The following is an 18,536-nucleotide window of genomic DNA, read 5'->3' on the forward strand; positions in this document are numbered from 1 at the left end:
TTCTCATTTTTTTCGGCCTTTCTTTTGAGCTTGAATGCTGATATGTTTCCACCTATGATGGTAGCACAGATACAGTGAATATGTGTTCATAGAGTACAGAAATATACATTTCACAGAGTTTTATTTTGAATTCTAGTAGACATCCTAAAGTTTGTTCCCTATTGTGATTTTTCAATTTCGAAGAAATGTGTACAAAATGATGCACAAGTCATCCAGAGTCAAATTGATGGAGTAGGGCAGCCATAGGAAAATGCATCTCAGGTTTGACTATTTTGCTCTGTGTGAACATAACTTGAATAAAGAGCAAATACATGAGATTCTGTCAAACTGTTTGTATTTGATGTACATACAGTTTTTCTGTAGCTGGCCCTCAGAGTTTGCTCAAATGCTGTGGTCAGGGCTTAAATAACGAAATATGTATCTCCCCGAACACTTTGTACTTTTGCAACCACATTTCTTGGACATAGATATGATGTCTCAGTGACCATGCCATTTGGCCACTAGGTTGCGCTGTAGCAGCATTATCGAACTATTTAGGAATCTGTCTGTATGTATGTGTGTGTGCGCGCGTGTGTGTGTGTGTGTGTGTGTGTGTGTGTGTGTGTGTGTGTGTGTGTGTGTGTGTGTGTGTGTGTGTGTCCTTTGCACATCTCTATACAGGTGTGGCTCATGAGGCTGACAACCCAGATCCTGCAAGACAAAGAAGAACCAGGGACACCTGATGAAGTTGAGGGGTCATCAAAAGATGTATATCTGCAGACTTTATGTCTTATTAGAAAGTTAAATCAAATTATTAAAGGATTAAAATAAGTGCATGTTCCATGCTGACAACTGCCCTGGGGTCCCAAACCCTCTGGGGTCCCAAAGGCTCCAGGCTCACCTCGTAGTAGTTTGTGATAATTCAAGTCATTGCAAGGACTCTGTGCAGGAATAAAGACTTCAGGCAACGCTTGCATTAGAGACCCCATCCTGTTGAGGAGTCCTTAGTTTGAACCTAGTTTTAAGGCCTTTGATGATTTCAGTATACATTGTTCTAAAATACATTAGACAAATCGATTTCCATTGAGGTCAAGGGAAAGAGGTTGGGACGTTAGGAGGTCATTTTTTTACTTTTCGACCGTTGCCTATGATTGAAGAGAGGTTGTAAGTAGAGGTTGTAAAAAAAAAAAAAGTTCCTTCTTTTTTATGATTTATGGCAAGCTAACTGTGTTATACTGCAGAAAAGACATTTTTTGAGTTCTCTCTCCTTCTAGCCATGATTGTGCTGTTTCCATAGAGTATCAGGATTTATATATTGCAGTAAAAATCAAGGCCACAGAGAGTAAAATGTGACAGGAGCAAAAAAACACCAAGAAACTGCTTGGGGTACAGAGGGTTAACTCTTAAAAGATTGGTCAATTTTGGCATCGAATGAATTTCCTGAACCATTTATATCTTTTCCTGACAGTTCCTAAACAAGGCAGTGGTGATTTCCTTGAGGATCAGCATTACACACATCTGTTGTAAACCTTTATTTTGTTTGAAACATGCAACCTTTTTGCCAGTTATCGGTCTCTCGCTGTTTCGAACAGCAAAGTTGTTTAGAATGTCTACTAGATGCTACTATCATCTACTAAAGTTGGTGGATTTGTTTTGATTATTTCTGTTGTCTTGGAGTGCTTCTAATGTACCTGCGAAGGATTCTAAAGTGTGCTCGAAGTGTATTAATATAAATCATAAATTGTTGAAGTGTATGTGCAGCCCTGTCCTAAACATGTGATTAATAATCCTCTCACTCTCTGCATAAATTCAATCCCAGTAAATCCCAGTACCTTGCTCATCTCCCAGTCCTCGCCTCTCCTGAACTCAACACCTCTGTAGCCATGCCGTGACTTTGCACAGTGGCCCTCTCGTTATCAAGAGCAGAAATGTCTTCTTAATGGATGCTATGACTTCACTTCACTCTGACTTCACTGTAAGGGCAGAGGGGCGTTGTTGGTCCAGGGACGGCACTATTTCAGCTCCTGCTAAAGTAATATTAGAGCGCACTCTCCGTCAACCTACAACCCCTGTGTGATATAATACAAGGCTATTTTCAGCCAGCTGCAGGATAAGGTAAGAGGAAGAGAGGGCAAGAGAGAGTTGCTGCCGTGCTGATTCTTACACCTCATAATTTCTCTGTTGAGAAAAGCAGAAAGATGTTGTGCAGGAAGCCCAAGAGATTTGAGATGTCCCAAAGTGATTCATTTGTGACACACTGGAGAATTCCCATGCTTAAAAACAATGTGTAATTGAATGTTTTGTGACATCAACCATAAAATATGTAAGGATTGGCTCTCTTTGGCTTCTCTCAGTGATGCTGTAACTTTACATGTGGTACACAGTTTCCTTGATAGATTTAACTCTTTGATTTGTTCTATAAAAGCTGATATTTGAACAAATCCTCAGAGGAGAAAAAGAGGCGTCTCTTGATGATTCTGACATTTCTTTCAATTATTGAGTCCTCAGGCAATGCAGTAATTATTATTAAACTACTTTCTGACACTGACGTGATAAAAAGTCAGCATGAAACATCCTTTTATTCCATCTTAACATTAAGAGCATTTATTGATCTATATACTTATCCAGAGTACATTTTCACATGAGCAGACATAACATTTATAATAGAGGGATTCCTGCCACATAATATCAATTTTTGTAGATGGTAACCAACAGTAAATTACTCATCCCTTTTGGCAGTCTACTCTAATTACTCTCAGGCTTCCATAAAGCATCTAGATAAAACCAAAGCTCATCTGTCTGTGGGCTTATTGGGTGGGGGGTGGGGGGGTGAAAGAAAGTGGAGTGCCGGGGGATTACAGTTTGCCTTTGGTGGATCACATCCACTACCACAGCTATGCATATCCTATCAGCAGCTAAGCCCATGAGTGTGGAGTGAGTCGATTCCATGGAGCAAAACCCTGGACTGTGATGTGAGAAGGAGAGGGAGGGTGACCCCGCAGTGACACGCAGGCCATGCAGTAAGCCAGCTCAAGAGGTAGACCGTCAAATGCCTCGACTTCAGGGGACGAGTCTGTCACCGAGGGGTGAACACCTCAAGTTTTTATGTTGTCAGTATTTAGCCACAGGTAAAAACCCAATTGTTAAAGGCGGAGAAAGAACGAAAGAAAGACGGAATAAAAGTAAAGTAAGGGAGAGAAAAAAAAATTAAAGAAAGAGTCTAAAGAGAACTGCTGACAAAAGGCAACTGCAGTCAATTATTCTAACTTGCAGTACAGTCAGTCGAGCAATGCAATACACTCTGTGGAGAAAATGCATTACGAGCAGAATCACTTGAGACCGCAGACAAATGGACCTTGACTCTGTTTAATAATTTATTAAATACAGCATATTACACTCATAGTGATAATGTGCATACTGATAACTGTACTATAGAGACAATTTTTTGTAAATTTAAAATCTTATTGCTGCAGATGTTAAGACAGGATATTTTTTTCTCTGCTTCTTCTTTTCATGTAGTGTGCAAAATGAAATGCAGCATCCAATGGAAACAAACAAACAAACAAACATGTCCTTTGTGCTACAGAAGTGATGTTAAGGTTCGGGACATGATGACGTCGATGAGACACATGCTACTTGATGGATGACCTGGCAGAACAAACGGACACCAAAATTCCACAGGAACAGGAAGTCAGAATCCCTCATGCAGCGCGTTACTGAAAGTCTGGCCGCCAGTCAAATCAAATCGTTTTTATCGGTGCCAACTCATACACGGTAGCCAGCCCCTTGATCATTGTTGGCGAAACGAAAACCCCCGCAAAAAAAAGACTGACGACCCGGTTCCATTAACGATACTGTGCATCTTATAAAGGTACATCTGCCACTTCAAATATGTACACTCCTATGTGCATTACTTCATTTACATCACTGTATCTAGCACCCTCAGACTTATTTACAGAACATTTTCACAAAGAAAACCTCATGGAATTCATATACTGCTGTGTTCAGCCTTTGGGATATACTTTCATATATCGTACAAAATGAAGTGCCTTGTGTTAAGGAGTTAGAGGCATGGTAAAATCAACTAAAATAGTGCAATTCCACATTCCTTGTCATTAATGAATTATTCTCCGTAATATACATTTGTAGAGCTATTTGGTGTGCGTAAAGGTAGAATGTGAGAAAAGAAAAGTGCATGCAGGAGGTTAAAAGAAGGGGGGGGGGGGACACGACATTTTGTGAAACACGCTCATTCGCTTTCTTGCAAAGTGATGGGAAAATAGACACCACTCTCATGTCTGTACAGTATATTAAATACAAGGCAGCTGGTTAGCTTAGTTTAGCATTAAGATTGCAAGCAGTGGGAAATAGCTAGCTTGGCTCTGTCTAATGGTAAAACAATGTTGTTACCTTTTGATAGAGTTAAGATAGCTGATTCCCCGTTTCCAGTCTTTATGCTACGCTAATGTAATCGGCTGCTAGCTCAGACATGAGAGTGGTTTCACTCTTCTCATCTAGCTCTCTTGAAGAAAGCAAATAAGTGTATTTCCCCAAAACATCAAACTACTTTAAAGGATAGAATGTCAACTGTGTAAATAGCATCTACCTTTAAACCACGAAAATAAAAACTAAAGGAGTATGATTGACAAAATAAATCTACACAGGATGCATGAGCAAATAAAGAAAATCCCTGAGGGCTAAAATCCTACTGATGGATGTACTGAAGGCTCATGGACAAAGATGATTGGATTTTCATGTACAGTACTCGTGTGTTAGCTTCAAGAGAAAATTATTGCACAAGGTAATCGCAGAATTTGTTAGCTAGCTAATGCGCCTGATGGGCACAGGTTCATCTTTTCAACAGCGACATGAACAGCTATGCTTGCTTTTTTAATAAGCATATCACTGACAGCGTGATTACACACAAATACTTGTTAACTGTATGGAATTAATAAATGAATGTTGAATGCAACACAAATGCTGCACTCTATAAGATGTGCCCTTCAAATGAGAGAGATGTTTTGTTTTTTTTGCTTGTGGCAGGAGGAAGAATGGGACGGAAGGCTGGAAGGCAAAGATAAAGGAAAGTCAATGGAAGGAAGGAAACAGGGTTAGGTGAAGAGGGAAGGAATAAAGGATGGTTGGAATGCAGAAAGAAGGAATGAAAGGCAAGTTTGGAAAAGGGGAAATGTGTCAAAGGAATGGATGAAGGAAGGAAGGAAGGAAGGAAGGAAGAAAGACAAACAAGGAAGAATTTAATTAGAAATGGATGGAATAAAGGATGTAAGGCAGCAAGGAAAGATGGATGGCAAAAATGAAAGAAAAGATTAAAGGAAGGAAGGAAGGAACGAAGGAAGAAAGGCATACGTGAGAGGAAGTAAAACTATCAGGAGAGGTCTTGGAGTCCGCTGCCTTGTTCGATGACCGCCTTAGCAAACTGCTTGAAGACTCGGTCCATGTAAGTGCTCTGTCGAGGCCACAGGCCCTCCAGGAAACCAATATGGCCGCCGTGACAGGTAATGAGCATGGCCAGGTTGGGATTCTGCTTCACTGCCTCCACTGGAATGGCTGAAAAAGGAAACAGGCGACTCAGGTCCTGTTGTCTTCTCCGTGGACTACATTCTCATTGTTCATGTCACCATGTTGGTAGTGTTAAATTAGTCGGAGTGTACAGAGATCTGGGGTTGCTGGGACTCACCGTGAGACGGGGAAAAGACATCATCAGCAGCATTCAGACACAGCATTGGCACCTGCACAGATTTCAGCTTGTGGACTGGACTGGCATCATGGTAGTAGTCATCATTGGTAGGATAACCAAACATTATGGAGGTGAACCTCTCATCAAACTCTCGAATGGTCTTTGCCTGTAGGGAGGGACCAAATAAATCAATTACATTTGGGCTACTTCATTTAATTAGATAAGCATTTGTGGCCAATATATATATATATATATATATATATATATATATATATATATATATATATATATATATATATATAAATAATAATAACCCCGACCTTCATGACATGATCGATGTCGTAACACTTTTCAAGCACTGGTCTGTGTCTGCAGGGGAGATTAAGAATAGAACGGTCACCGACTTCTGTTGATTTGCACCTGAAATGATTTGCAGCTGAAAATGTCCCTCAAAATTGCTGACAAGGTTGTAACAGCATAATGAAACAGGAATCAAGCTTTTGTAGTGGTCCTACAAAAGCATTACTGAGCATTTATATCATGCTAAATGGGGACAGTTCACACCAAAATCAAAAATGCACTTTGTTCCTTTTATTAATTAAATTGCTATTCATGAATCTAGACTGTTTTGGTGTGAGTTGCCTGGTTTTGGAGATATGGAATTCAGAGATCTGTCCCCCTTAATCCACAGACCTTGTTGTGAGCAGTTGTATGTATAAACTACGTTTGAAAGAAAATAGTTCTTACATGAAACTGCTTACAACAAAATATATTTTGATTTTGGGAGTGAACTGTCCCTTTAATGCACAGATTGAAAGATATTGTGGGTTTTATAATTGCTAAATGTTACCAGGCTTTTTAAATATGCTTTGTTCACCAGCTAACATAAAAATGTAAAATCAGCTTTTATTGTCACACATGTACACACAGCACAGCACATAGTGGCATTTAATTTAAACTAAAAATAAATGCGTAAAACCCAGTTATTGAAGCTCCTGCAACACTTGCCCCTACCACCAGCGGTGAGCTAGCAACCGCGTTAATCCCGCTCCGGCCCCGCCTGACCTGTGCACAGAGGCTTGTAGGCAGCTGGTGAGGTAGGAGTTGAAGAGGAAGCGGTCCAGGGGTTTTTCCAGTGAAGCGGTGCACTCAAATACGTCCCAGCCCGCTGAGAAGACTATGACCCCTTTCAGACAGGTCTTCCGGCCCTTGCGCCCCAAGTAGTTGGCCAGCATCATCCTGAACATGGAGGAGAGAGGGCGAGAGAGGGGGGGACAGATTGGTAAAAACGGGGATTGGAACATGTTCCATTTCTGACCAATCCTTCACGTCATGGGGTTAGAGCTGTGCAGTAAAAACAAAAGCACTGACTATAGCCCAATCGATGCTGGATTTACATATAAAATACAGACATCAGGTATTTTCACTTCAATAAACCCATAAGAATAGTGAATATTTAAGATTTAATTTGTCCAAACCAATCAAAGACCAGCTGAATTAGTAAATGAGTATTTCTGAGTAGTGTACTATAGCAGCACATGTTTTTGGTTTCCACTGAGTCACCAGTCAATGTGTGAAGTTTTCCCGCACAGCCTTAAGTCACATTCTAAGATTTGTTAGCAGTGAACTAAAAATGTTCAGTCAGCTGGAGGTGAGTGGCTTCCTTACCCGCCCATTGATACTCCAGCAGCCATGACTGGAGCAGCTTCATTCGTCCTCTGGATGTGCTCAATAACAGTCTCCAGATCCTCTGTGTTGGCTGCACAGTAAGTCCTCGGGGTCTAGGCGGGACCGGAAGACAATAGAGTGACTCTTTACTCCTCTCTTCTCCTCTTGTTTTCAAATTTGAACCAACAGGCTGTCAGCGTTTTCATAATGACGCAAATGTAGATATAGCGCAAAGCAAAGGGTACTGGTGGTGTTAATGGGAGGATGGAAGTGGTTGTGGTGACGATAATGCAGATAATGATAATATTAGAAACACATAAAAAATGTAAAATAAACTACATTTTCATAATATATGGCTGATGTGCAGGACACTGTCTAGTGGCCGGTGGATGCAGGGTTTACCCAGAGGAGGAAATGATCACATAAAATGAAATAATAAGGACTGCACTGAATATTGCACAAATACAGTAAAAAAAACAATTGTATTCATCAAATCATACAGTCGACATGTGTGAGACACACAGACACAGATATGCAGACGTTGACACAAGGAATTTACAGATTACTGTAGCAGACAGTCTCCCTGGGTCACATCAGGACCGTATTTAGAAGGAGAGAGAGCAGCAGAGGAAGTGGACCTATAGAGTCTGTCAGCTTGTGGTATTGTCTATCTATAGCGAAGATCAGCTGGTGCTGTACAGTGATGCAATACGCTCTGCAGAAGTCAATCGATATGATATATAAGGCAGATCAAACTACAGATGAAAGGATTAGTTTACTAATATAATCAATGATTCGCTTACAGATTCAGTAAGTAACTTGTTTAAAAAACTGGTAGACGAGACAGATAATCTGTGGGGAAAAGTAGGTTCTTCCGCCTCCTCTTAGAGCTCCTAATGGCATTTGCAAGATTCCACTAAGCCCAAAGTAAAACGACCAATCAGCGGTGAGGAGTCTCTAACGGAGCCGTCGGTCACTGCTCATGAACAGCGATCAAACGGTCAAACTAGGCAGCGCTGATCAAATATGAATTTCTCGCCTCATATGTTCAGAAACATATTTTAGTTTTAAAATGAGAAAGTTGGTGATAAAAAACAGTTGCGTCAAAACCAAGCACTGTTCAATGGTTCTGGCTTCTCAAATATGAATATTTGCTGTTTGACTTTGCTTTCTGCAATATTAAGCTGAATATCTTTGGGTTTTGGACAGTTAAAAAACTAAATATTTAAAGATGTCACTTTAGTCTTTGGGAAACTTGACAGGGATTTTTTTTTTTACTTTTTTCTAATGTTTTAGAGACTAAGCCATTAGTCTGTAGGATAGGCAAAAATACAACATCAGGCAGGACTGATCTCTTTCATGATTCCCCAGCATGCAAAAGCATAAGCAAAAGCATGCTGGGCCTCATAACCATGAGGAGTTGATTGATGGAATATGTGCTCGGACATGTCAGCTGTTTTACAAAGAAACTGAATATCTTTGGGGTTTTTTGACCGACTAAACAAGATATTTGGAGGCGTCATCTTGGGACGAAAATAATCATTAATTGCAGCCCATAGCAGCCAATGTAATTCACTGTACAACCTTTAAATGCAAAAAGTAATTATGCATTTGGTAATTTCTATTATTATGGCTACTCGTGCAGCATCCGTTCAAAACATGCCTGTCAGGCCGATTGCTTGGCCTCCGTTATTGATGCTCTGTATGTCTTACTGCAGGGGTGAAGCATCTCTCCAAACATCCATTGGACTGCAGAAGTGAGTACACACTCACTATAAATGAGTAAAGGTGTGAACAGAAGATTATTTTACTCTAAAACCTACATATAAATTAAACTGTCATTTTTTGCAGGCCAAGAAAGGGTTTAAATCTGTCTCTAATGATTTTACATCTTATCTTGAAAAGCACTATATTGTTGTTATTATTCCTTCAGGCTATTATACAGATGAACACTGTTCTATGATGTTTGGGCAAAGCGGTAAAATCCTTTTTAACGTGAAACAGTTTGTCAGGCAGGGTTGGTTACTTCACATTATAAAACAAACCAGCTTGAACTCTAAAGAGCCTCTTTAACAAGTCCAATATCTCAGGATGCTGTTGACTCTTCAGCTTTTAAAGGCCTTTTATTTAGATTGAAGCACAGACACAAAGTAAATCCCTGTTTTTCTACTCTCCTAAGGGTCCTTCAATAGGCCTACACAACTTTTAGCTGTTTCTACAGGGAAACAGCTAAACTTACAAATTGATTGATAACATATAAGATATTTAAAAAAAACATATATAATACTAATAGTTTGGGGAAATATTTACGCTGCAAAGCTACTCCACTGTAAAGTCTAATGTAATGGGCTGTTTACGGGGTCTAGAAATAGGGCACTTTCACACAGCAAGTCTTTCTCAATCAAAGCCCTGGCCTATTTTAACAATGGATGGTATTCACACTAACTGGACACAGAGAAAACACTCACAGGAGCGTACAAATGCTACATCATTTGCATAGAAAAGCACAGTTCCCAAGTGAAATGAGGGAGAAAATCCCCGTCTTGTCACCACCACTTGGTACAGTGCCGAGGTTATCAAGTTTAAACTTTTAGTTTTTCCAAATCTGAGGACGGCTGAGCCAACTAAATTCTGGATATGACCTTTGAATGCATGTTTAAATCAAACTAACGCCAGACAATTTGCTTTAGTGTCTCTTTTACCCTTTTGTCTTGCTGCAGCTGAGACGACAAAGACAACAACAGGTCACAGATGAGCCACTGATTCAGAATTACACACACACTACGAGGGACATTAGATTGATTGTGGGCAATCCCCGCTTGTAATGAAACACCATTTGTGTTATGACTGAGATGTCTGTATGGTAGTGATGGTATGATTAGATCAGGGCGATACAGTCGTCCGTAAAGAACGTGCCTCTGTTCCAAAGATAAGGCGGAAGACATAAAACACAGGCCCGCTCTGTGATATCAGAGCTCGGGCCCGGCTGTAAGAGGACAGATTATGTCAGGTGTCGGAGCAGCACGTGCTCAACGAGGTCATATTTCTGTGGATCGGTATTAAAATACAGTATCTGCCTGCAACTTAATCCCTGGTGTGCGACAACACTGTCTGTGCAGCATCCGCTTAGGGTTCCCATGTGGGCTCTGTGACACATGTTTGTGACACATGTGGAATAGATCCGCTCTGTGCTGGCTGAAGCAATGACAAGGACAACTCTACTGGGAAGCTGTCATACTGACAAACGGGAAAACAAACTGTCCTCAAGTCTGTTGTTTATCCTGTGCACATGTCTGTCTGACTGTATGGACAAGGCAAATGAAGAAATTAAATGATTCCTACCAGCAGTGTTTCACCGGAAACCCCTCTGTTGTTGAATACCACGCATCTGAAACACACAAAACATATTCTCTTATACATAATCACAGTCTACTTAATGATTCCTTTAATCGTTTCATCTATTTATTGACTGTCACTGAAAGAAGTTTAAATAGAGCTGAAATGATTTTGGTTGATAAACAGAAAATTACAGCTTATCAAAAGTATATATTTTACTTTTGTTATGTAGTTGTGAACTGAACAAAACAAGTAATTTAGATTCGTCACCTTGGGGCTCTGGGAAATTGTGATGGCCATTTTTCACAATTTTTATGTCATTATAGACAAAAAGATTAACCAGTTGATCAATTATATAATTGGCCAGTTAATCAATAATTACAATTTTTCTAAAAAAGAAAAACACGTACATGCTCTAGTAAGTTTACGCTTGCTTTTTTTTTTTTGTCACTGCAAGTTATCGACTTCCATGTTCAAAGGAGCACGGTGGCCCAAATTCCTTTGAACAAATGTTCCTTACTTTTGAAAAAAAAACACCTGAACTGGGAATATGATGAGCTGTGCAGGGAGGCACAGCTGTGTGAAGAGCATTCTGTCTGTACTCTGCAGCAAAGGCATCAGCATCCCTCCCCTCATCCATAATCTGGAGTCACACCCGCCGTTTCGGTCGGTGTAGCTCAGCGGCAGGGTGGGGCAGGATGGGGCTGGATGGAGAGTTGGGCAAGAGGACTGGGAGGTGTGTGTTTGTGTGCGCTTAAACACACACACACTGCAGCATAGACTCGGAAGCTGGCCTGGGCTAAGCTGCAAAGCTTGTACCGGGATAAGCTGTAATTCATTAAGCTACACAGACAGGGGTGAGGGGTGGAAGATGCTGAGTTTGCCATGCCTTCCTGAATCTGGGTGAAAGAATGAGTGCAGGCAAAAGGGTCTATTGGAGGAGGGGGGGGGGGGGACTGCCTCCCTCTGCAACTCTTTGAGCTTGTGCTACGTTTGGCGATTTACAAAAAGCAACTCTTGACGCAGAGCTCAGCTGCCCACTTTATTTGTGCACTTCACCTGAAATAACCCCAAGGCCCTGTCACGCATGCAAGCATTACATACAAAAAAGTTATGAAGTCATCGCAAAGCCAGGTGTCAGGTTTTTCCACTTTTATCAATATTGGTATGACTGCTGAGGTATTCTGATTTTGATTGGACAAAATATCTGGGTGGCAAATTAGAGCGTAAGGCACAGAGAGTGTCAGTGGTGTGATTTAGTGGCCCTTAATGTGTGCTAAGTGCTGGCCCTCAGCCAGGGTGTCCAGCCTAGACCACCCACCTATAGCCCAGATCCCGGCTCTGTTGGACCATGTGCAGGATGTAGGACTCTCGGCTGGTGCCGGTCAGACCAGGGAGGAGGAGGACCGTGGGCCTACTGGCAGGGTCGGGATGAGAGAGGCTGTCGTCGTTGTCAAACCAATCCAGAGAGATCTGTCCTCCGTCCGCCGCCTTAATGAGTTCACTGCAGAGACAAGCGAGGCACACAACTCAGCAATGGCAATCTCAATGAAATGATCTCTGTGTCTGTGTCTGTATCTCCAAACACACATTGATAACATAGGCTCACAGAATGGTCATTCAAATTCTCTGGTTCCATTCTTCACACAATTCATGATTTCTGTTCAGTTTCCAGGTAAAGTGACTACTTCATTGCATCCATCATAGACACCCCCCACGGGGAATTGGATATGCAAGAAGAAGCGCTCACTTACAGCTGCCGGCGGCACAGCGCGTTAAGATAAGGAGGAGGGCACTGCACCAGCAGGTTCTTATGGGCAATCAATTTCTGGGTTATACAAGCCCAGCCCGGCAGATGAGGTCATTCAAGCCCCGGTGCTAGTGCATTTTAAAACCTGCACTGCACGCACACACACACACACAGCAGGCAGTGAGCCAACTTGGCCGGCTGGCTGTAAAGACATCCGCATGAAATTACAGAGCCGCCATGAAATATGCATCTTGAGCCAGACTTTAAAGTCAGTGAGGGCCGATCCACAAAGTGAGAGGGGACCTGGTGCCGATCCTCTGCTTGGACAATGACATGAGTGGAATTTCACCGCAGCAGCCGGTGACAAATTGGACAGTTTTCACGGTGTCCGTCCTTCAGTCAACCTTGGGTGACTTCATAATCAGGGGGGGGCGTCCTGTTGTCCCCAGAGGAAATGTGATAATAACTTGAGTTTGAGTGAATGTTTGATAATAGACAGTTGGACTGGGATGCATAATGGGAATATCTGTCTCCTTGACTGAGGAGAGCGTAAAAGCCGAGGCAGTGTGAATGTTATTGGGACAAACGATGAGACTAATAAAGATTTAAGAAATACAACAACGATGTCAATACTCATGATCATATGTGTCAACTTCTGAATGACAATCTGTCTAAATTTGAAACACAGATAATAACAGATTTATTCCAGCTATAGCTGATATTGGTGAACAGCACCAGGAATGAAGTTTTTTTTTTTGTTTAGGTTTTAAAAAAGTTTTAATTTGTATGTATAGGTTAGGTTAATAAGTTAAGGGTGAACAAAGCAAAAGCACAATTTTAGGAATTATTTTTTTTTCTTTTTCCAACCCCGAGTACCTGGCTGACAAAGATCGTATTGTAGAATTTATACTGTATATATACAAACACATACACTTGGCCAAAAAGCATGGCTATGGAAATTAGGGAATATCTGAATACATTATGTAATTGTACATTATGTGAGAATGTAATATGAACAAATATGTAATAAACAGTAATAATGGGAAATAAGTCTCTCTTAATTTATTTTAATCTCCTTGTGTGCGCAGGGGGCAAGGAATGCAGTGGCAATTAATCTCCAACAGAATGTACATTATCAAGGAGCAGGCAGGGCGGCCCAAGCCTCCATCGTGACACAAAAGATTTCTTTCTCCTCTGAGCCCTTCAATCTGGGCTAAAGAACAACACTGGCATTTGTTTCCAGTTGTTAAACTGGTGAGAAAGATTCAAGAAAGCCACAATGGCAGATTCTCAATGCCCAAGCTAATTCTTGGAGATTTTCACTGTGGGCATGGAAAACTGTTCTGCACTAGCATTTAATTACTCCAGAATATCAGAACAAGTAAGCCGACAATATAAATGTACACGTGCTGCAGTATGTCAAAGGTGACATGGTGACATGTCTACCTTACATTCTTCACACTTATCTCTATGACCTCTTTTACCGGAGCTGTTTTATGAGTTCAAATGCACATGTGAATGTGAAGCCTGTCTGAAGAGTGAGGACTAACTTTCTGTAGACGACCCCCGGTTTGGCAGTGACGAAGGGTCTCAGCAGAGTCTGGATGCGGCTCTCCCAGCACCAGAAGGTGGGGTAGTAGGTCTCTGACACTACGGGACATTGCTCCTTCAGAAAGTGGTAGAACTTCTTACCCCCAGAGATGAGCTGTGGCTTCTGCGGAAGACAGGGGATCAAAGTGCGACACAGGTTATAAGAAAAAAAAGAAGTGGCTTCTTTATCTTTACCACAGGGATTCATTCAAGTGAGGTTATTTAACATGCCAGCACATCAGTTGCTGTAACAAAGCATTGTTTAGCTGAGCCATGTTTTGTTACATCATATCCAACTTGTTGAATGATTGTCTCTAAACTCAATATCAAATCTTCTGATGTGGATCATGTGGTTGCAAAACATTCAAACAAAATGACACTTAAAACATAAAATTATTTGAGTACAGGGTTTAAAATTTCAGCATCCAATTGTAACAAAGGTTATTACTAACTTACTAACACATATGATCCGCATGAATCTGCATTTAAGGTCTCTATTACACTTCAACATACTGACAATAAACGTTAAGCATGCATTAGATCTGCATTACATGCATTTGTTAATTTAACTTTAATTTGGTCTATTAACCAACTTAACTCTTTTGTTTTAAGTCGCTGGAGGAAAATGTTGGGCTTACTGGCAATTCCATTTTTTCCCCTATTCATATTCTAATCTTCAACTCATGCATAATAAACGTATTCAATTTGTATTTATTATTAGTGACTGTGAGTTACTCCCCGCTATCAAATGAATGATGGCAGCTTACATAAAACCCTTCAACCCGATATTTCTAGCTCACATACAGTACCCGTTCATGTTAGCTTAGCTTGGTCAGTGCTGACATCTAACTGTGACCGTCGCGTCTATGGCTTGATCTTGTATGTAGTTACATAAGTGCTGCACGTGGATAACATAGATTCCGGGTACCGTTATATATATGCTGATTTCAAAAAACAAAACGTGTGCCTTATCTGCCAGAGAGCCGCCCAACACGTGCAGGCGTGTCCCGGTGGACAGATGCAACCTTATCGATCCATCAGCAAATGCACCGGTCGAGTGTCATCATCACTCGGCTGGCAGTGATTGTGATGCTGCACCGTGAAGAGCACACACGGCGGGTTTTAAATGCCCACACACACACACACACACACACACACACACACACACACACACACACACACACACACACGCAAGGCTATAATGCTATAAGCAGCCGGTCAGGGTGTTATTAACCGCAAGTTAACGGTACTTACCTTCGCTACCGAGAGCAAATAGTAGCAGGTGTACGCTGCGCTAAAGCCCAGCACCAGAGACAGTCCCACCCCCGATCCGAACAGCCCGACTTTCACTTGGTTTTCCAGATAATGTGACAGGTCCCTTGTCAAAATGTTGAAATTGAAGTCCAGCGAGATCATTGCAAGGGTTCCCTGTTTTCCTTTTTCCCCGTACTGCAAGGACAGCGGCCGGCTCAGGGTTGAAAGTCAGCTGTGTCTGCCTGCTAGCACCACTGTGAAGGAGACAGTAAAGGGGACCTGGGCTGGATAATTGTGTGTATCAGCGAGCGGTGGCGCTCTTTGGCCGGCTATCAGTCAGACGGTTTTGTCGCCCCCTACCGCCGACTGAGGGGAAGTGTACCATGCGGCGCTTGCAGTTTCTGCATGAGCCTTGACATCTTCCCTTCGGTGCCTCTAGTGGGGTATAACTCAGTCAAAAGACAATTAAATCGATATTTGCAAAGAAAGCCTGGTGATCATTGAACAACTTAACCTTTTACAAACGAGGCCTATTTGCAGGCCTCAGCTAGAATAAATATAAGAAATACCTAATTAAGTGTATAATTAAATAAAAAAAAAAAATTTTTTTTTAATATATTTTTGAGATGAGAAAAATCATGGAACTATCAGAATACATGTTACAGGTTAACATAAGATAAGGATGGAACACAGCACAACTTGGAAAATTCAAAAGCTCGCTCTGGAAAAACAGCAATTTCAGGATATTGTTTTTTGGAAAGTATGGAAATCCAAGATTTTAAATATGCTCATATGCTCATCTCTTATAACAACTGATAAAGGCTCTATATACACAGTTATACATAGATACAGTGAAACATTTATAAAATATAGAGCATATAAAATTAAAAAACTGATTAAATATTCCAATATTTGAATAAAAAAATATTTTTTAAATTCAAAAACACTCTATATCACTTCTATGTATCACTCCTGATGTTCAATGAATCAAAAGACAGAAGATTGGACCTTTTTTGAGTGTTTTAAGCTCTTTCTAAGCCCTTTTTAGTTGTTTAGTTTAAGGTCAAATACTGCTTCAGATTCAGCCCACTCTCTCTGTTCAGGGCTGTATCTCAGCCCCCCTTTCTCCGATTTTCACCATTGAGACATCCTTCGAACCGTAGAAGCCAATAGAATTGCCTGGAATTGAAAGCTAGATGATTGACAGCACTATTAGCCAATAAAGCTCAAAAACGTCCCATCTTATGGCAGATCTGAAATCTAATTTGCTGAGCTTCCAGCTCTCCCCAAGAAGCCGAGGAGTGTCGGAGAGACACGAATCGAACGGATTCACACGGAGCACATGCAGCTGGACATACATGCAGTGGAAGTACGGAGATATTTCATTTTTTCGCTGAGATTCGACCAAAAGTGAGTACAATATTCGATGAAAGCTGTGTGACTTTTTGTGTTCGAAGCTGAATATCTCTGCGATGGTTTACCGGAGAGAGAAATGGAAAATATGTCCGTAATCTCCGTCAGGCGGACATGCTTTTTCATGCTGCATGTTCGTAGGTAGCACGTTGCTAACGGAGTGTAGCAGCTGTTTTCTCCGGTCTGTCCCAGTCATATCGAGTATGATTTATGATATTTTGTTATTTGTTTGCTTGGCTGATGGGAGATGTGTTTGTCTCATGTAGAAGTGACCGAGTTCATGTTGTTCCCAGGACGCTGAGGTTTCTGCAGAACTATAACATCATTATATTCATTCTTCGTGGGTTCTCTGCCAGTTACTTTTAACACAAAACTCTCTAAGTTTTTATGTACTCTGCGTCCAAATGGGGGACCCTCGGGTGTATAATTAAGCTTCTGAAAAAATGATTGGGGGATTTCCTGAAGGGGTAGTCTACAGTGAAACAGGATTAACAGCCAGGCAAGGCATCTGCCCCAGGGGCTACAGGCCCTCAGGGGGCCCAGCCACTCAAGGTTCACCATGTCGTGGCAATTAGTTAGTGGTAATTCAATTAACTGAGAATGTGTTTGTTGATACCGTGTGCACCATTATAAACTGAAATGTTAGCCACCTTAAAGCAACACCTGTATTATTACCTAATCTTGGGGCCTTATCTAGTCGAGAAGGGCCCTGAGTTAAAGTCTATATGTTTAAAGTCTTGTTATATGGTGCAGTTTACCAGGCAAATTGCTGCATAATACTTATACAATGCACAGAGACTGAAAAAAACCCCAAACTGGGTCATGTGGGCTATTATATTGAAGGCCCACCGTAGGTGTCTGATTTCAAAAGTAGTCCATACCATAAATGTGTTTCGGTATTATCAGATCAGCATGTACCGTATCTGGTGAGTATGATATGACTTGAAACTAATTTTTTTATGGAATTAACAATAAGATTTTGCACAATTTAGGTTGATACTGGTTATAGATGAACATACAAGTGGCCTTATCTACCTCACCTTCTGGACTCTGGAGACACAATGAACATCTCCGGAGTACTTATTGATGTCTTTATTCATATTTCTTCTGTCTACTATCTGTATATGGACTTTTGATGTGCCACTGGAAACATTACAGATTCAAGTTACAAGTGTTGATCATGATTGAATAATATATAACTTTTAAAAAGTCTGATGATCATTCAATATGCCAATGAATAGCTATATTCAATGGAAAAAAAATGCATTGCCTTTAAGTGAAAAGAATAAATTCTATTCAGTAATACCAGCTGGTGGCCTTTGACACACTCATGCTGCTGCTGTTGCTTCTCTGTGGGCTGGACCTCATTTAATCATGAGTATTTGAATTAATGTCAGCTGTCATCAGCTCAGAGCACTGTAATGTTACCACTATATATCCAAAGTGCAGTAAACAATATATGAGTGGATGCATATGCAAGAGAATATTCAGTTTTTAGTATGTATTAATTAATTTGTCAATGATGGTTTGTATTCTATATGTTCCCACGCCCATAGAGAAACTATATGTATATTTTCTATGTAATTAAAAAAAGAATTTTTGTTCCACAAAATCAACTAAAACATTGATATTTGTGTGTGTTTTGGCTACTTGTCTGCGTGCACTAAATTAGGACAGGTGGGTTACTTAAAATGATTATTACAATTAAAAAAAACATTTATTAGACACTTTCCAAATATCTGTCTGGATCTATCTGTCTGGGCTTGCATGTTGCAGATGCGCATGCGCACCGTGGGCCAGACTCGTGCTTGTTTTCCCAAGCCTCGCGTCTTCGGGCTTTGTCGTTCA

The 18,536-nt window shown here is 40.9% G+C and overlaps 1 protein-coding gene across 1 annotated transcript; it reads right to left on the reverse strand.

Moving 5' to 3' along the window:
- Positions 1 to 3,331: 3,331 nt before the first annotated feature.
- On the reverse strand, positions 3,332 to 15,543 carry abhd3 (abhydrolase domain containing 3, phospholipase). The gene is made up of 9 exons (XM_068701994.1): positions 15,276 to 15,543; positions 13,982 to 14,145; positions 12,003 to 12,185; positions 10,688 to 10,733; positions 7,346 to 7,458; positions 6,743 to 6,916; positions 5,998 to 6,046; positions 5,678 to 5,843; positions 3,332 to 5,547 (listed from the first exon to the last, which is right to left on the reverse strand). The coding sequence occupies exons 1-9, from the start codon at positions 15,435 to 15,437 to the stop codon at positions 5,366 to 5,368; spliced, it is 1,239 nt and encodes a 412-aa protein (XP_068558095.1). The 5' UTR covers positions 15,438 to 15,543; the 3' UTR covers positions 3,332 to 5,365.
- Between the last annotated feature and the right edge of the window lie 2,993 nt (positions 15,544 to 18,536).

Source organism: Cebidichthys violaceus, unplaced genomic scaffold, assembly GCF_023349555.1.
Source record: "Cebidichthys violaceus isolate CVI_PGR_0920_01 unplaced genomic scaffold, fCebVio1.0.p SCAF_8, whole genome shotgun sequence".
Taxonomy (NCBI): domain Eukaryota; kingdom Metazoa; phylum Chordata; class Actinopteri; order Perciformes; family Stichaeidae; genus Cebidichthys; species Cebidichthys violaceus.